Source organism: Bos indicus, chromosome 5 (assembly GCF_029378745.1).
Source record: "Bos indicus isolate NIAB-ARS_2022 breed Sahiwal x Tharparkar chromosome 5, NIAB-ARS_B.indTharparkar_mat_pri_1.0, whole genome shotgun sequence".
Lineage (NCBI taxonomy): Eukaryota > Metazoa > Chordata > Mammalia > Artiodactyla > Bovidae > Bos > Bos indicus.
The window spans coordinates 50,847,965-50,868,338 of record NC_091764.1 but is presented as its reverse complement, the minus strand read 5'-3'; the positions used below and the strand labels follow the sequence as shown (position 1 = coordinate 50,868,338).

General features: G+C 44.4%; 1 protein-coding gene across 2 annotated transcripts in view; it reads right to left on the bottom strand.

Annotated features, from left to right (window-relative positions):
- Nucleotides 1-20,374, bottom strand: part of PPM1H (protein phosphatase, Mg2+/Mn2+ dependent 1H) — a 304,263-nt gene that overhangs the window by 160,745 nt on the left and 123,144 nt on the right. For both annotated transcript variants that reach the window (XM_070788582.1, XM_019960895.2), the window contains exon 3: nt 1,636-1,980. In XM_070788582.1, the coding sequence (XP_070644683.1) occupies nt 1,636-1,980 (345 nt within the window). The remainder of the gene's footprint in view (nt 1-1,635; nt 1,981-20,374) is intronic.

Sequence of the window (20,374 nt, the reverse complement as noted above, 5' to 3'; positions counted from 1 at the left end):
TCAGCTTTTTGAGCATTTGCATTTAGAAATAGCTATCACATCGGAGCTTCCCTGATAGAGACTTTATACCAAGCCTGAGTAGGAGTCAATTTTACTACCTTAATTCTTTTTTTCCCAAATAATCTTTTCCAGGCTCCTGGTGTTTCTCTTGGACTTGAAGGCTACCAAATACTCCCGAGATGGAGGTGCGTTTTAAGCTACCTGCTACTCAAAGGGTATATGACATGGAGAGAAATGCTGGGACCTAAGAAGAAATGAATTAAAGAGAAGAGAGTGTGCAAATTAGAGGCGTGAATATAGGAACAAGTTTTGCTTTGTAAACAACTCAGATGAGATGATGCTGTTTAATCTTACTTACTTTTCTCATTAGCACTCAACCTAACATCCTGAGATCCTGGGATGCGTACAGCATGTACGTTCAGTTCTGCAGGTCTTGCTTTAAGAGCTTGTCATTACTTTTCTTTCTTTTGGGCGCACTACACGGCCTGTGGTTTTTCCCTGACCAGGGATGGAACTCATGTCTTCTGCAGTGAAACTGCAGAGTCTTAACCGTTGGACCACCAGGGAAGTCCATTGTCATGGGTTGTTTTTTTTTTTAAGATTTTTTGATGTGGGTCATTTTTAAAGTATTTATTAAATGTGTTACAATATTGCCTTTTGTTTTTATGTTTGATTTTTTTTGGGTTGTTTTTATGTTCCATCTTTTTGGCGGCACAGCATGTGGGATATCAGCTCCCTGACCAGTGATCGAACCCACATTCCTTGCATTGGAAGGTGAAATCTTAACCACTAGGCCACCAGGGACATCCACTGTCGTTACTTTTTAATCTCCACGTTTTAAGGGCACTATCATTGCTCACTCACCCTACTCCAGTACTTAGAACATCTTTACGTATCTCTTCCTGAATCTGCACACAGGATGTCGCTCAGGAAAGAAAAATCTCTGGAACTCAAATAAGTGCCACCGTATAAAAGTGAGCTCAAGAGGGAAAGGGGTGGTACCGAAGAGCCCATCTGTGTGCCTCTCACAGGGCAGAACAGCAGGGGACGCTGTAAGGGCAGCTCTGTGTGTTCTCAGGAAGGAGGCTGAATCTCTCGGTCACACATGTTCCAGTTTAAATGTACCAACAAATAAATCCATGTTCCCACCTAAAACAAATAATTCTTAGGTACTGGCCCCTCCTTGCTTTAAGCAATGGGAACCACACTGCCAATCATGTTCTCAGACCGGATCTGAACAGGAAAGGTAAACTTCTGAGCACTTTTCTCAAAGCTCTGTTTCCCCAAACACCTGGAACTCATACACAGGTGTCACACAGATGGCACCCTTGCTCAGTTTCGATTAGGTGCCATGGTACCAGCTGGTAATCATAAGAATTGGCAGAGAGAGAAGCAATAAGGTATTTATTTTATAAGCCTATCACCTCGGCACTATCCCTCTTTCATCCTCTTTTACATTTCAACAGCACAGGATGCTAGAACTCTTTTGAGAATGGAAGCCCTGCTGTGCCAGGGAGAAGTCGGAGGGAGGACCATGCAGAGGAATGGGCAGGTCAGAGACATGCCCTTCCAGGGGACTTGAAAGAACAAAGATGTGGGTTAAGTGACTGCCCCGGCGTCCTGAGGCATACCCACCATTTCCTTGAATGCACTTTCAAGAGCCCCAATAACCAGGCACTCGTGCGGGATCTTCTTCTCGGTGAAGAAGCGCGTGGGCGGGGTGCTGGGGGAGCCTGGGGCGCCCACCCCTCCGCGGAGCGAGGCTGCGCGGGTCAGAGTCCGGCTGCTGGAGGGCGTGTGGTCCGGCTCTTCGCCCAGGCAGGCCGGCGGCAGCACCGCCGAGTTCTTCAGGATCTCCACGATGTCCTGCAGCTGCTCCGTGATGTGGTGCTGCAGCAGGCGGGAGGCCACCACGGCCGCCCCGGACCCCGCGTGACCGTCAAACAGCGACCAGTAGTGGCAGGAAACGCCTTCCGATTCCTGCGGGGAGAGGGCGACAAGGAACCGTGAGCACCGGAGGCGGCCACTGCCCGGGGCTGAGGGCCACCCCTCTGGGGCTCAGCGCATCCACCCGTGGTCTGTCTGCAAACGAGGGCGGGGGTTGGGGGGAGGGCAAAAGAGGGCAAGACACTCAGGGATGTGTACCCGGGCACATCACTGCTGCTCCCTTATCCCCGCTGCCCCGCCCCCCCCCCCCCCCCCCCCCCCCCCCCCCGGAGATAAAGCGGTCCCTGCCTGTCCACTAAGGGCAAGATCTCAAGGCATCACCCTCTCAGCTGGCGTGAGATCTACTTTAAATTGATGTGTAAGGACTTCCCTGATGGTCCCTGGGCTAAGACTCGGCTCCTAAAGTGGAAGGCCTGAGTTTGATCCCTGGTCAGGGAACTAGATCCTTCATGTGGCAACTAAGACTTGGTACAGTCAAATAAGCAAAAATAAATATTAAAAAAATTTTTTTGATGTGTAGAAGTGAGAAGTAAAACTACATACAAACAATAAGTCTTTACTGTTTTAACAGCTAGTTTCTCATCTCCCTTCTACTGCAACCCCAGAGCAGGTTAGACACACAGTCTTTTAAAAAATTTTTTATAATTATTTATATTTAATTGAAGGATAAGTGCTTTACAATACTGTGTTGGTTTCTGCCAAACATCAACATGAATCAGCCATAGGTATACCTATGTCGCCTCTCTCTTGACCCTTCCCGCCCCCTCCCTCCCCATCCCAGTCCTCTAGGTTGTCACAGAGCCCTGGTTTGAGTTTCCTCCGTCACACAGCAAATTCCCATTGGCTATCTACTTTACATATGGTAATGTGTATATTTCGATGTTACTCTCTCCATACCTCCTACCCTCTCCTTCTCTCCCTCCCTTCCATCCTCCCCCTCCCCCTCCCCCCACCGCTGCTTTCATAAGTCTGTTTTCTGTGTCTGTCTCTTTAGAGGAAATTAGGCCCTTTTTGCAGATGCTTCAGGGTAGTAGACTCGCTCCCTCCCCCCCAGTAGGGCTTTTACATGCTCAGATAATTGCCCCATCTGCTTAGGTCTACATCCTGAATTTTTAGAACATGTTTTTTCCTTGAACACCCCATCTAGTCAAACCTTCACAAGATGCAGACAATTAAAATCTCCTCTTCACGTGTCCTACTTCCCTCAGTTTTCCAGCTGTCACTCAGCATCTTGGCTTCCTCTTCCTACCCTGAAGCTACATGCAGCCCATGTTCCCTCATCTGCCATGGATCTGGTACCTGCTGGTTGATTTCGAGACTGTTTCAAGATGAGCACTTTTAAAAACCATGTTTGAATCATAGCTACGGGGGGAAAAAAAAAGGTGTTCAATTACGATGTATCTAGAGGAGTAAGATATTAAACGCTGAGATTAAACAGGTGCGGTACATGTTACATCCACTTCTGACAACTAGGTTTGTCTACTCTGCAGCAATAAATACTGAATTCCTTTTTTTCGCTGAAACCATTATATAAAGTTCTTTTGGTCTATCTTATTTTTTGAAATTGAAATATATTTGCCCTATAACACGGTATGAATTTAAGGTGTACAGCTTGATACATTTATATATTGTGATATAGTTGTCATCATAGCCAATACTTAGCATCTCTATCACTACACATATTTTTTCTTTCTGGTTAGAATAAGTTCTAATCTCCTGGCATGTTTCATTTTTATAATACAATAAGGTTGTCTGTGTTCACTATACTGTGCATTAGATCTCTAGGACTTATTTACTACTCATCTCTCCTATCCCCCTACCCTCTAGTCCCTCGTAACCACCATTTTGGGTCCATCTTAGAATGATGCTGGGAGATACTATGTAGTAGAATGACATACACCATTACTCTACTTGTGCCCTTTAAATCTTTGTTTTTACTCAGTTCTGTGCTAGATGTTTAGAGATAATTTTTGGGGAGAGGTCAACAAATATTTGCTGAGCTATCTTTCTGTGACAGGCACAGAAAGTGGGGCAGTGGGGATGAAAAACTAGATTAAAGAGACATCAATCATAGTCTGATCTCAAGAATCCAGGGGAGAGATAGACACTGATGAAATAATCACACAGATAAATGTGAAGTCATAATTCTGGTGAGGGTGACAAGGAGAGGTTCTTGGCGCTGTGAGACCAGCCTGCAGAGGGGCACATTGGAGGACGCTTCCTGAGGACATAAGCACCAGGCTGACAGTCACTGGAAATCCACAAGTAAGGAGGGGAGAGGAGAGAAAGCCAGGTGGCAGCAACAGCAGATACAAAAGCTCTGTGGTCGAAGGTGTGTGACGAGGAAGAGGAGACTGAACGGTGGCCATGTGACTGAATAGGGGAGAAAGGCAGGAAAGGAAGGAGATGACATGAGATTGGAGAGGAAGATAGTTGGACCACTCAGTCCCTCTGGGATACACAAAGGATCCAGAACATGTAATGGCTTCAGCTTGACAGTAACAGAAAACCACTGATTAAGGTGGGAGTTAGAAAATTGATTTATATTTTTAAAACATCATTCAAGCTATGATGTGAGGATTAGGGGAGAAGAAAGGGTGAAAGTGAGAATGCCAGTTATGACACCAGTTCAGTCGCTCAGTTGTGTCCGACTCTTTGCAACCCCATGAACCGCAGCATGCGAGGCCTCCCTGTCCATCACCAACTCCCGGGGTCCACCCAAACCCATGGCCATCCAACCATCTCATCCTCTGTTGTCCCCTTCTCCTCCTGCCCTCAATCTTTCCCAACATCAAGGTTTTTTCAAATGAGTCAGCTCTTCACATCAGGTGGCCAAAGTATTGGAGTTTCAGCTTCAACATCAGTCCTTCCAATGAACACCCAGGACTGATCTCCTTTAGGATGGACTGGTTGGATCTCCTTGCAGTCCGAGGGACTCGCAAGACTCTTCTCCAACACCATGGTTCAACAGCATCAATTCTTCGGCACTCAGCTTTCTTTAGAGTCCAACTCTCAAGCCTTGACTAGACGGATCTTTGTCGGCAAAGTAATGTCTCTGCTTTTTTAACATGCTGTCTAGGTTGGTCATAACTTTCCTTCCAAGGAGTAAGTGTCTTTTAATTTCATGGCTGCAGTCACCATCTGCAGTGATTTTGGAGCCCAGAAAAATAAAGTCAGCCACTGTTTCCACTGTTTCCCCATCTATTTGCCATGAAGTGGTGGGACTGGATGCCATGATCTTAGTTTTCTGAATGTTGAGTTTTAAGCCAACTTTTTCAGTCTCCTCTTTCACTTTCATCAAGAGGCTCTTTAGTTCTTCTTCACTTTCTGCCATAAGGGTGGTGTCATCTGCATATCTGAGGTGATTGATATTTCTCCTGGCAATTTTGATTCCAGCTTGTGCTTCTTCCAGCCCAGAGTTTCTCATGATGTACTCTGCATATAAGTTAAATAAGCAGGGTGACAATACACAGCCTTGACGTACTCCTTTTCCTATTTGGAACCAGTCTGTTGTTCCATATCCAGTTCTAACTGTTGCTTCCTGACTTGCATACAGGTTTCTCAAGAGACAGGTCAGGTGGTCTGGTATTCCCATCTCTTTCAGAATTTTTCACAGTTTATTGTGATCCACACAGTCAAAGGCTTTGGCATAGTCAATAAAGCAGAAATAGATGTTTTTCTGGAAGTCTCTTGCTTTTTCAATGATCCAGCAGATGTTGGCAATTTGATCTCTGGTTCCTCTGCCTTTTCTAAAACCAGCTTGAACATCTGGAAGTTCATGGTTCACGTATTGCTGAAGCCTGGCTTGGAGAATTTTGAGCATTACTTTACTAGCGTGTGAGATGAGTGCAATTGTGTGGCAGTCTGAGCATTCTTTGGCATTGCCTTTCTTTGGGATTGGCATGAAAACTGACCTTTTCCAGTCCTGTGGCCACTGCTGAGTTTTCCAAGTTTGCTGGCATATTGAGTGCAGCACTTTGTCTTTCAGGATTTGAAATAGCTCACTTGGAATTCCATCACCTCCACTAGCTTTGTTTGTAGTGATGCTTCCTACAACCCACTTGACTTCACATTCCAGGATGTCTGGCTCTAGGTGAGTGATTACACCATTGTGATTATCTGGGTCATGAAGATCTTTTTTGTACAGTTCTTCTGTGTATTCTTGCCACCTCTTCTTAATATCTTCTGGTTCTGTTAGGTCTGTACCATTTCTGTCCTTTATTGAGCCCATCTTTGCATGAAATGTTCCCTTGGCATCTCTAATTTTCTTGAAGAGATCTCTAGTCTTTCCCATTCTGTTGTTTTCCTCTATTTCTTTGCATTGATCGCTGAGGAAGGCTTTCTTATCTCTCCTTGCTATTCTTTGGAACTCTGCATTCAAATGGGTATATCTTTCCTTTTCTCCTTTGCTTTTTGCTTCTCTTTTCACAGCTATTTGTAAGGCCTCCTCAGACAGCCATTTTGCTTTTTTGCATTTCTTTTTCTTGGGGATGGTCTTCATTCCTGTCTCCTGTACAATGTCATGAACCTCCATCCATAGTTCATCAGGCACCCTGTCTATCAGATCTAGTCCCTTAAATCTATTTCTCATTTCCACTGTATAGTCATAAGGGATTTGATTTAGGTCATACCTAAATGGTGTAGTTCAATTTCAGTCTGAATTTGGCAATAAGAAGTTCATGATCTGAGCCACAGTTAGCTCTCAGTCTTGTTTTTGCTGACTGTATAGAGCTTCTCCATCTTTGGCTGCAAACAATATAATCAATCTGATTTCAATGTCGACCATCTGTTGATGTCCATGTGTAGCGTCTTCTCTTGTGTTGTTGGAAGAGGGTGTTTGCTATGACCAGTGTGTTCTCTTGGCAGAACTCTGTTAGCCTTTGCCCTGCTTCATTCTGTACTCCAAGGCCAAATTTGCCTGTTACTCCAGGTGTTTCTTAACATCCTACTTTTGCATTCCAGTCCCCTATAACGAAAAGGACATTTTTTTTGGGGGGGGGGATGTTAGTTCTAGAAGATTTGTAGGTCTTCATAGAACTGTTCAACTTCAGCTTCTTCAGCATCGCTGGTCAGAGAATAGACTTGGATTACTGTGACACTGAATGGTTTGCCTTGGAAAAGAACAGAGATCATTCTGTCGTTTTTGAGACTGCATCCAAGTACTGCATTTCGGACTCTTTTGTTGACTATGATGGCTACTCCATTTCTTCTAAGGGATTCCTGCCCACAGTTGCTGCTGCTGCTGCTAAGTCGCTTCAGTCGTGTCCGACTCTGTGCGACCCCAGAGACGGCAGCCAACCAGGCTCCGCCATCCCTGGGATTCTCCAGGCAAGGACACTGGAGTGGGTTGCCATTTCCTTCTCCAATGCATGAAAGTGAAAAGTGAAAGTGAAGTTGCTCAGTCGTGTCCAACTCTTAGTGACCCCATGGATTGCAGTCTACCAGGCTCCTCCATCCATGGGATTTGCCAGGCAAGAGTACTGGAGTGGGGTGCCATTGCCTTCTCCACAGTAGTAGACAATAATGGTCATCTGAATTAAATTCACCCATTCCAGTCCATCTTAGTTCACTGATCCCTAGAATGTCGATGTTCACTCTTGTCATCTCCTGTTTGACCACTTCCAATTTTCCTCGATTCATGGACCTAACATTCCAGGTTCCTATGCAATACTGCTCTTTACAGCAATCGAACCCTGCTTGCATCACCAGTCCCATTCACAACTGGGTGTTGTTTTTGCTTTGGCTCCATCCCTTCATTCTTTCGGGAGTTATTTCTCCACTGATCTCCAGTAGCATATTGGGCACCTAACGACCTGGGGAGTTCATCTTTCAGTGTCTTATCTTTTTGCCTTTTCATACACTCAGTTAAATCCAGATAAGAGGAAACACTTATGAATGACCTAAAAGCACCTTAAAGTGAAGGAATAAGCACACTAACTTAGAGAAAAATTAAGTGCAAAAACAATGACCCAAGGACCAGAAGATCTGGATTCAGTGGCATCTTCAACATCAATCAGCTGAGAAGGAGGCAGAGCAAGGAAAGGAAGGCAGTCCAGGCACTGGACCCTGGCAGGGTCACTCTGGAGCTGGACATCCTTGTTACTTAACATCTCTGTGCCATGGTTTCCTGGTAACTAAAAGGCAGGTGATAGCTACCTTACTGCAGAGAAGTACTGGGGAGATTAAATGGTAATTTACATCAAGTAAGTAGCTAACTAACATGTCTGGAGCGAGTGAGCGTGTGTGCATGTGTGTGGGCATGTGTATTATCATTACCATTACAATATGATCCTCAATAAGTCATTTTCTGGGCTTCAGTTCTTCACCAAAATGAGGAGTAGGGGACTTCCCTAGAAGACTCTGATGCCCCTGCTATCTCTCCAAATTCAACGTTTAAGCAGGATAGACCAGTGTGGGCTACAGAAGTGGAGGAGAGGTGGGTCTTGAAGACAGGCCAAGTAGAACTTGAATGGATCAAGAGGTAATATGGCAAACAGGAGGCTCAGGTGGTCGGGCTGATTCTGATAGATGCTCATCTAGGGTCTCTTCTCTTTTCCTCCTCACTACTAAGTCTGTCTGGGACAGCAACACATCCACTAAAAATACTCACACCTCAGACTCCCTTGCAGCTATGTATTGTCACGTGGCCTCACTTTGGCCTATGAGCTACAAGAGGAAGTATCCTGGTTAGAACTTCTAGGAAAGCTAGGGTTTTCTTGACAAAAAAGAGAACTCAATGGGCCTGGTCTTTTACCCTTTATCCTGCCCCCATTCTTCCTGCCTGAGTCAAAGAAATGACACCTGGAGGTCATTACTACCTCTTGCCAAAAAGGCTAAAAGCTGCAGCCCAGGGTTGGGACAGATATATTTTGCTCAGTCTTTTCCAACTCTTTGCAACTGTAGTCAGCCAGGCTCCTCTGTCCATGGAATTTTCCAGGCAAGAATACTGGAGTGGGTTGCCATTTCCTGCTCTAGGGGATCTTCCTGACCCAGGGATTGAACCTGTGTCTCTTATGAATCCTGCATTAGCAGGCATTTTACCACTAGCGCCACCTGGAAACCAGCCCAGGGTGGGAGGGCAGGAAGTCAGAAGGAGCCTGGGCCCTGGATGTCTGGCTAGGAAATGCTGCACAGGCCCTGGACAAGCTGTCATGTGGGTTTCAAGACATTTCAATGAGCCATTGTTGTGAGATTCTGCAACAAGAGCTGGGCACATGGAGAAGGATGGGTGTATATGTAGTAGCCTGGGACTTGTGGCATGCATGGTAGAATGGAGGAGCACATGTAAGTAAGGCACAAGCACAGAGAAGAATCTGAAGTAGGTAGAAGTGGATATCCACTTAGAATAAACCCGGACCCCCAGGAAATGGTTTTTAATTCAGGGCATCTGTGGAAAGACTTCAGGGAGTCCATGAATCCATCTTTATTTTCACACACCTCTGAAAATGGACACCTCCCTCTATGATGAATGTAAGACAACAAAGCACAGCAGTATTAGAAGTATGCTGTGACTTGGTCACCGAAAGAAATAGCACTGTCCTTCCACACAGCTTGAATTATTGTTTATGCTCATCACTACTTTGCAATGATTATCAACCCATTGCATGCTCTTGTTACTTGCTGCATTAGTAAAGTACATGTTGCCATATTATTAACACATCCCCATGACTAGGGAAAAGTGGCAAAAGGAAAGGATTTCTTGCTCAATGCATCTAATTCCCCAAAGGGCCCAAGGCCACCTGGGTGAAACCCACTCACACAGTCCTACACCCGATTCAATGAAACCCCAGCCAAGGTCTCTGAGGAAGCTGCAGCAGGGGCAGTGTAGGGATAGGAGAGGAGCCATCATGTCAGTGTCTGGGCACAGATCCTGCAACACCAAACTTTCTCATGTTTCCAAAGTCATAATTTGAACCAAAAAAGATCAAACCCCGTGAGATAATAAGTCACACTGCCATGGAATGCCATGACATTTTAAAACAGCAACTCTGAAATTTTTCTGACAAGTAATCCAACCATTTCCTTCAACAAGGTAGAGCATTCTGCAGCTACCAAAACCACCACCAGCTGACAAAATATCTGGGGAATTTTTAACAGTCATGAAGAGGCTTGGATTCGGGGCCCTCTGATGTGGGGCTCAACATTTTCTTTTTGAGAACAGCTCTGCACAGCGGCACTCTAAAGACTAGTACAGAAAATTTTTTAAAGGCAATTAATAATTTTCACAGCTAAAACTTGTAACACATAATTTTGCCACAAAGAAAGTTTCTTTCCACAAAAAAAAGCGTGCATGCTTGTGCATGGTAAGTTACTTTAATCATGTCTGACTATCTGCAGCCCCATGGACTATAGCCCGCCAGGCTCCTCTGTCCATGGGATTCTCCAGGCAAGAATACTGAAGTGGGTTGCCATGCCCTGCTCCAGGGTATCTTCCCAACCCATGGATTGAACCCAAGTCTCCTGTGTCTCCTGCATTGCAGGCGAATTCTTTATCACTGAGCCACTGGGGAAGACCCAAAGTATTGCTGCTAAGTCGCTTCAGTCCTGTCCGACTCTGTGCGACCCCACAGACAGCAGCCCACCAGGCTCCCTGTCCCAGGGATTCTTCAGGCAAGAACACTGGAGCGGGTTGCCATTTCCTTCTCCAGACAAAGTACAGGTTGACTAAATCCAGCACTGGCCCATGCAGGAGCCAAGCCTACACCCATTAAGCAGTGTCTCTCAAGGTGGAGCCCCACCTTTCATCTTTTTAAAAGCTTCCCAGGGGATGTTAATGAGCAGCCACAGTTGAGAACCCCTGCTTTAGTGAAAAGAGAATTGGTAAGCCATCAGGAGACCCACATTGTAGTCCAAATCTGCCACTGGTTCACTGTACAACTTCAGATGAGTCACTTACATCTCCCTGAACAGATTAGACCACTGGTGTCCAAACTGTGTTCCTTGGTTCTGAAGAGGTGCCTTAGGAAAGAGGAAATCAAGTGAGTGTTGAAGCGATGAGTCTCTTCGTCTATTACACCAACTAGAGTGGAATGGTTTTATCAGTTATAAACACCAGGGTCTTGCAAAAGATTTTGGACAAAAGAATTTGACTATTTAAAATAAAAATTTGAAAGCCTCTGAACTAGATAAAAACAAACCCATCAAGAGATTTCAAAATCTTCAGTGTCCTTCCATGGCAAGAACTTCAACAGTGAGTGATATATTAATACTACGTGGGGAGAGAACCACAAAGCAAGCTCTCGCTGTGCGCTCAGGTACCAACTCAGCTGTTCAGAGACTAAAAGACCACAAAGGCACAGACATAGCTAGTTAGAGCACCCTCCCCATCATTTTTACAGGCAATACTGCAAATGCTTTACAAATATTAGCTCATTTAGGCCTACTACAATCCTAGGATGGGGTATGGTTACCACCCCCATTTTACAGGAGAAAAATGAAGGACAGAGAGGAGAGTGACCCCTCCAGGTCACCACATATTAAGTGATGAGGCTGGCACCAGAGTCCACCTGTAAACCATCAGCCCCCACATGAGGCTGAACACCCCCAGCCCATGCTCCGCCTGGCCCTGGATGGAAAGCTTGCCCTGATGGATACTTGGCTCTTGAATTCGCTTCTCCACTCTGCAACCTGAGTTTTTCTAAAACACACAATCTGATTAATGTCTTATACCGGCCCAACAACCTGCCCTGCAGGCTGACTCCAGGCTATGACACCCTGGTTTGCAGTCCCTGATCCAGTCTCTGATTCTCTCTCTACCTTCCATCTCTTCCTTCAAATCCCACCATGCAGAACTACAGTGCTTGCAGCTCATCACAAACCACTATTGCCCTTCCCCCTCTGGTTCCCCCAACCTTTCTGGTACTCAATTTAACTGTCACCTCTTCCGACAAGTTCCCACTGCTCCCAGCACCCACCCCTGCACCATTCACTATATTGCCCGTGACTGTCCACCTGCTTGAGCAATACTGGATTGAAGGAAAGAATATTCTGGAAAAAGGGAGCAGCTAATAAGCAATGCAGGTGAAAAGAAGTGTATATATAATATATATATGTGGTTATATGGAGGCCCGTGTGGACAATGGCCTGATTCATGCCAACCTTGTGGGCTAGGTTCAGGTTGCGGTGAGATTCTGGAGCCTAGGAAGGCAGACCAGGAGACCCAGTCTGCTGCCTTGGGACATAAGGAGTGATGAGATGCCTCTGTTCCTGAGAATACTGAGAGCTGGGCTGAGGCAGCACTGAGCCCAGGACATTCCGCAGGTGCACTGCAAGAAGGAAGCTTCAGAATTCAAGGGGCTCCTAGAGGTCTGTCCTAAGGCAAATAGGGCCTAGGTCTGGGAGGTATCACGGGGCCAGGACAGGAGACTTCATGGGACACTTCAAGGACCAACATGACGCTGGAGTGGGCTATAGGGTGTTTGAGATGGGGACGAGACCTTATCAGAGATAAGGTCTAATCAGAGAATTAAAATCTACTTTTTAAAAAAATCGGAGTATAATTGCTTTACAATGTTAGTGTTAGTTTCTGCTGTACAATGAAGCAAATCAGCTATACGTGTACATACCCCCTCTCTCTTGGACTTCCCCACTGCCCCTTGCCATCCCACTCATCTAGGTCCTCACAGAGCACTGAGCTGAGCTCCCTGTGCTATCCAGCAGCTTCCCACTAGCTAGCTGTTTTACACATGGCAGTGTATATAGAAGAAGAAGTGAAGAAGTGAAGTTGCTCAGTCTGACTCTTTGCGACCCCATGGACTGTAGCCTTCCAGGCTCCTCCATCCATGGGATTTTCCAGGCAAGAACACTGGAGTGGGGTGGCATTGCCTTCTCCAGGGGATACAGGTCAACCCTGATCTCCCAGTTGTCCCACCCTCCCCTTCCCTACCATGTCCACATGTTCATTCTCTATGTCTGCGTCTCTATTCCTACCTTGCAAATAGGTTCATCTGTACCATTTTTCCAGATTCCACATAAATGTTGGAGGGGGTGTGGAGAACAGGAAACCCTCTTGCACTGTTGGTAGAAATGTGAATTGATACAGCCACTATGGAGAACAGTATGAAGGTTCCTTAGAAAACTAAACACAGAACGATCACAGGACCCGGCAATCCCGCTGCTGGGCATAAACTCTGAGAAAACCCTATTTCAAAAAGATACATGCACCCCAATGCTCACTGCAGCACTGTTTACAACAGCCAGGACACAGAAGCAACCTAGACTCCATTGACAGAGGAATGGGTAAAGAAGATGTGATACATATATACAATGGAATATTACTCAGCCTTAAAAAGGAACAAAACTAGGTCATTTGAGATGTGGATGGACCTAGAGTCTGCCCTACAGAGTAAAGTCAAAAAGAGAAAACAAATATCACATATTAACACATATATGGGGAATCTAAAATCCACTTTTGAAAGAAGCATGATCAAGCAGGATATGTCACACATTTATTCTGAAACAGATATGAGGACCCACCTTCTCCCTCACCCTTTTTACTCAAAACGATGCCATTGGTTTCTGTCAGTCAGAGTGCATGGTGTGAGGCACAATCAGATCTGAGAACCTTGAGGAATGAACACCTCAGTGTCACATCAGCACTGAGGCACCACAGTGACATCAGGGGTCTGAGTTGGGAATAAGACAGCTGGGGGGTGGGGTGGAGCTGTGAATCTACAGGAGAGACCTGAAAAGTCCCAAGTTATATGAACACAGTACTTTCAAAGCATCTCAAATCTGTGATTTCATTGCAAATACACCTGTATTCCCTCACTGCATAGAATCTTCAATGACTCCCTGCTGCTGCTGCCACTAAATCACTTTAGTCGTGTCCAACTCTGTGCAACCCCATAGATGGCAGCCCACCAGGCTCCCCCATCCCTGGGATTCTCCAGGCAAGAACACTGGAGTGGGTTGCCATTTCCTTCTCCAATGCATGAAAGTGAAAAGTGAAAGTGAAGTTGCTCAGTCATGTCCGACTCTTAGCGACCCCATGGACTGCAGCCTACCAGGCTCCTCTGTCCATGGGATTTTCCAGGCAAGAGTACTGGAGTGGGGTGTCATTGCCTTTTCCGCAACGACTCCCTACTACTCTTAAAATACCTTTGGTCTTCTGGATGCTCACACAGCTCATTGGCCCTGCATAATCTGGCTGCCACTCCTCTCTTGCTCCTTGTCAGTGATTTTGAATACTCTTGTCCCTTCTCTTCTAACTCCCTTGTGACCACTAGGACTATAAATGTCATGTTTTTATTCTGCCCTAAAACACTCATCTTTTGCCATCTGCTTGGAGAACTATTTATCCTTCAGCTTTCAGTGGAAGCATCTCCTTCCCACCAAGCCCGCCTGGACTACCTCAGTCTCTGCACACCCCCTACGGAAGTGTTTATCCCACTGATGTGGAATTGCCTGACGTGTCTGTATCAGCGTCCTCAGAGACTCACATGTATCTCATTCACTATGGCATTCCAGGGGGTGCCTGGTATAGAACAGATGCTTATTAATGACTAAATATACAAAGAAAGGAAGGGAGAAAGTGGAGTTTTTCATTTGCCTTTTTTTTAAAGCAATATAGCAGTTTAAAAAATAAGAATTTTATGTAAGATACTTCATACTGGTAAAACCAACAGAATAAATCCAGTCTACTTCAGGATCAGAGTTGACTTATCTAACTTTATGATCTCTCAGCTCTCTGGGGCTAGGTGTGTCCTGCAAATAAGCACCCTAGATCCAGGGCCCTTAGCATCTCAAACGTGCTCCATGGAAAAACCAAAGGGATGGGACACTGCCTTCTCCGGCTGTACTTGATTTGCCAGGCCTGATAGCCCTTATGCAGAGAAGGCAATGGCACCCCACTCCAGTACTCTTGCCTGGAAAATCCCATGGATGGAGGAGCCTGGTAGGCTGCATGCAGTCCATGGGGTCTCAAAGAGTCCAACACGACTGAGCGACTTCACTTTCATGCATTGGAGAAGGAAATGGCAACCCATTCCAGTGTTCTTGCCTAGAGAGTCCCAGGGACAGCAGAGCCTGGTGGGCTGCCGTCTATGGGGTCGCACAGAGTCGGACACAATTGAAGGGACTTAGCAGCAGCAGCAGCAGCAGCATAGCCCTATGGGACCAGTTTGAAACAAACACAAAATTCTCTTCTAAGCTCAGGTTTTTAATCTTAAAAAAAAAAAAAAAAAAAAACCTAACTAACCTACCAGATTCCTCTTACTGGAAAGTTGAGCCATTAAAACCCACAGACTTTCTACAGCTCTTGTGCCCTGCTGAGAGGTATAATCCGCTACTGCCTTTTCCTTTGTGCCAGGGACTAAAGGGTAAGGAATGTGCATGGGGAGTTGAAACGCTGTGTTCTTCACCTGCTTGGTCCCAGCAAAGGTACTAAAGCAGGGAAGTAAAGGGCACAGCTGCATCCAACATCCTCAGCCCAGCCTGCCCCACGCTCCAGCTGCCCACAGCCAAAGGCACCATCCACCCATCATGTGGTTAGAAGGAAGCTGGGCATTAGCACAGAGAATAAGATTTTGGGTTTATGTGGCAAATAAACTGGGTTTCAGATTTCACATTATCTAACAGTCCAAGTGTAACTTTGTCACTGATGTCGACACACCAACACACCATTGGTATTTTAAAAGTTGGATATTTAAATATCCTCACTTCCAAATGAGTTAACACAAACATACCAATCCTACTTGTCGTGATATGTCTTAGCACAGAAAGAACACAGGCTTTAAGATCAAACCTGGGTTCTGGAATTCACTACTGTGTGGTCTTGGGTACATATCTCAACTTCTCTCAACTGTTTCCTTATTTAAAGAAAAGAAGAAACTAGGACTCAGAGAGTAAGGATTCACTCATTTTATACTTGTCTCGGTCCCTCCTCTCCTACGTGTCAGGCTTGAGCTGGACACTGGCATGTGGCAGGGAATAAGATTATAATGGGGGAATTCCCTGGTGGTCCAGTGGTTAAGACTCCACACTTCCACTGCAGGGGACATGGGTTCGATCACTGGTCAGAGATCTTGCACACCCCAAGGTGGGACCAAAATAAATTAATAAATAAGAGACAACTGTTGTTGTTATTAAAAAAGAAAAGAATGTCATGGTTCCCAGGCTCTTAAAATAGCAAAGCAGAATATGAACAGATGACTACAAGTATGTTAGAAAAGAGACATGCCTAGTGTCATATGAGTGGATAATATGCATTAAATGTGCAGACAGTGGGTTATGGGAGAAGGGGAAAGGGTACAAGTATATCGAGATAAAAATGAGAGAGTAATAATCTGTAGCGATGGAACTGTTGTATCCTGATTGTGCTGGTGAGTCCATGAATCCACGCAGGTATTCAAATTCATGGCTGTATACCCAAAGGAAGAAAAGTTAACTACAGTGTATAATTTTTTTAAGTAATAAATAAAATGTATAGAATCTTGTCCAGCAGGTAGGAGAAACAATAAAGCCAGAAGTAATAGTACAGTAAGTCCCCTACATACAAATGAGTTCTGTTTCGCAAGTGCTTTCCTTAAGTCCAATTTGCTCGTAAGTCCAACGTTAGCCTAGGTACCCAACTAACACAATGGGCTGTATGGTACAGTACTCTAATAGGTTTATAATACTTTCACACATACAATACATAAAAAACAAACACAAAAAATAAAGAAAACATTTTAAATCTTACAGTACATTACCCTGAAAATTACAGTAGTACAGTACAACAGCTGGCATTCAGGGGCTGGCATCAGGTCAATAGGCAGGAAGGGTTACTGACTGGAGGAGGGTGAAGAGGTGGGAGCTGATAGAGCTGAAGGATCTTCAGCAATAGGAGACGGAGGGCAAGCTGCAATTTCACTGACGTCTGATGTTGATGGAACACACATTCGCATCTTTGAAGGTTTGCAAACTTTAAAGTTCATATGTAGGAAACTCAGTGAAATTACTTATACTCACTGTTACATAACCTAGGGGGACAGTGAGCAGGCAGGGAGCAATCAGGACCCCCTCATCCAGGAGACCAAGCTGCACACTCCAGCACCCGCTGCTGAAGGGATGCCTGTTGTCATCCTCCGTGAAATCTCTGTCATTTCCATGCTTCTTAAGTCACGTCCCCCATGGAAAGTCTAGGTTCAAAGGATATCTACTGAGTACCTACTGTGATGGATCTCCACACCACCACCATAAAGCGGGCATTAGTGTCCCATTTTACCAATGATTTCAGCAGGGCACAGTCAGTCAAGTGGCTCTACTGGTCAATGGTAACACCAGGACTGAACCCATTCCAAATTACAGAATCTTATTTTTCTGAAACACACAACTTTGTGTAATTAATCTCCCTAGCTTCTGTGATTCTGTAGCCTTTAACAGTGCAGCACTATTTACTTTGTTGCTTATTAGTAATTGTATACATGTGCCAGGCCATTGGTTGACTGCTCTAACTTCTTGGCAGTGGCTTGGTGTTACTCTCTGGTGGCATCAAAAAATGTCACTGGGCAATCAGCTCATGATACAAAGTTCTACACCCGGAACACCAAAGCCTTCAAGATTAGAGTAACATGCTCTTGACATCATGAACTTCAAAATTACTAATATTCTATTTTAACAAGCATTTACCCTGTTTTTGCTTCAGACTAACATGAATTAAAATTCACTCCACTTGAAGAAAAACATCGAGCCCTTTCTTAACTTGCCACACAATTAAATTTGGCAGCCATCACTCATGTCTCAAAAGAGTAACTTAGATGTGGTTTTCCAGTTGCATTCTAACTTATTTCATTTACAAAAAACTAAAGATAGTCTTCTATGTAATCTACAACACACACACACACACACACACACACACACACACGCTCACCTCCTTTTTGGGAATACACCAGCAATAAGACAAAGGCATATTCCAGAAGGTAAAAAATTGGGAGTTTAAAGCTCACTGTTTCTCTTTTAGAATTTCACTAAAGTAGGCCCAATGTGACATCTTCCTTCCTCTAAAGTTCTAGAAACTGCTTTTTAATCACAATGCTTATTTTCTTTTTCCTATTTTCCATGATCATATGTAAAGTCAGAACTTAGTTAAGTTTTACCTGGGAAGGGTCCCCTGGACCTTTCAATATGCATAAGATTGTTCCAAACAGAAATGTATCCATGGGGTTTCCCTGGTGGTCCAGTGGTTAAGAATCTGCCTTGCAATGCAAGGGATACCAGTTCGATCCCTGGTCCCAGAAGACCGCACGTGACACAGAGCAACTAAGCCCATGCACCACAACTACTGAGCCCATGCGCCTAGAGCCTGTGCTCTGCAACAAGAGGAGCCACTGCAGTTAGAAGCCTGCACACCAAAACCAAGAGTAGCCCCTGCTCACGGCAACAAGAGAAAACCTGTGCAAAGCACAGGCAGAAACAAATAAATAAAAATTAAAAAGAAAAAAAAAAAACACAAAAGGCTCAGTATGAGTGTGGGATGCACTTGCCTCCCTCCTTTCTTGCCAAAGAAGAGGGACTACTTATTTTCCATCAGGGAAACAGAGAGCTGACATACTCTTCTGATCCCTACTATTGTATGGCTTGATTTCCACCCAAGTTTCTGGCCAAGTTTCCAGGATGATAATGCAGAATTAGAGGAGGATGATGCAGAACTGGAGTATCTGTTTTAGGCATTTCATCTACAGGGCTTTCAATCACCAGTTCTTCATCTGATTGCACAGCAACGCAATAAGAGGAAGAAGAATAAATCAGCCGATGATGAAGCTGAGAGGTGGGAAAATTTCAAGAACTTCATGACAAGTCCTTCCAAGGGCCCACGTTCTACTGCTGTCCACTTGGAATCATGCCCACACAGCATAGTCTGTTTGTTCTTAACCTAGTTCTCTCTCTGACTAAATTACGCAGATATTTTGTTCCCTGCTGGGAAAGATCCCTTATTCTCATATATGTAAAAGAGTATGGCTTCCTTCTCAGGATCTGACGATACAAAACACAGATCTTCTTTGGTTCAAATCTTCCACTTTATGAGAGAGAGAATGTAGGATAAGTTAAGTATGTTTGGTTTTTGTTTTTAAATGGCAATTTAGTTCCATACGTCAAAATGCTATTAAATAAATATTAATTTCTGACACAAGAGTAGAGACAAGAAGTAGAAAGTGATTGCTTTGGCTAAGATGTCTTATGGTTTATTCTAGACTCAAAAATTAGCTCAGGAATGTTCTTAAATGGCTCAGACAGTAAAGAATCTGCCTGCAATGCAGGAGACCCAGGTTCAATCCCTGGGTCCAGAAGATCTCCTGGAGAAGGGAATGGCAACCCACTCCAGTATCTTGCCTGGAGAATGCCATGGACAGAGAAGCCTGGTGGGCTACACTCATGGGATTGCAAAGATTCAGACATGATTGGGCAACTAACATAGCATGTCAAAACACTATTAAATAAATATTAATTTCTGAGAGACAGAAGAAATAGACAGTTAATGACAGTTTTGACTAAATCATGTTATGGTTTATTCTAGATATAAAAATTACCCAAAGACTGTTCTCAAACTATTATTTTATACATCAAAAACTTCTCTTTAAATTAGTTTACAGTAGGAACATAAGTAATGTGAAATAATATTGAATTGCAGCTGCAAACGCCACTGTTAGAACAACAGATAATATTAATTGAGCATTTACTACATACCAGGCACTATTCTAAGCACTTTTCATATTTTTAACTCATTTAATTCTAATAACCTTAGGAGGTAGAAATTATCATCCCCAATTTGCAGATGAGGAAACTGAGGCATCACAAGACAGTAACTATTGCGTGGCAGAGCTGGGGTTCACACTCAGATACTCATGAATGTGCAACCAGAGGCTTTTTCTGTTCCTTGTGGTTTCAATCGAATAATGGTCTTCTATAATTTAGCAAGAAAGAAATGGACTATAAGGACAAAAAGATGATGAACAATTTCATTTCCATTCTGTTCTTCACCTGAGTCAGTGAGAGCTGTTACCCAGTTTCAGAGTTGATGTGGGAGACTGATAACTCTTAATTCAAAAGAGAAATCACATGGAAATGAGAAAAAGTTTGGCATCAAATTACATTGAAATTATACATATTAACAGTAGGAGTTGTTCTTCTTTCATTTCAGACTTTTTGAAAGACTGAAAGACTTTTCTGCCACATTTCCCAGCTGCTAAGGGATAAATGGCTTCCCCGGTGACTCAGTGGAAAAGAATCCTCCTGACAATGCAGGAGACACAGGTTTGATCCCTGGGATGGGAAGTTCCCCTGGAGAAGGAAATGGCAACACACTCCAGTATTCTTGCCTGGGAAATCCCATGCAAAAACCTGGTGGGTTACAGTCCAAAGGGTCACAAAAAGCTGGACACAACTGAGAGACTATGCAACAACAATGGATAAAGAGGTGTCATGTGACCAGTGAGTATAGACTTAGAAG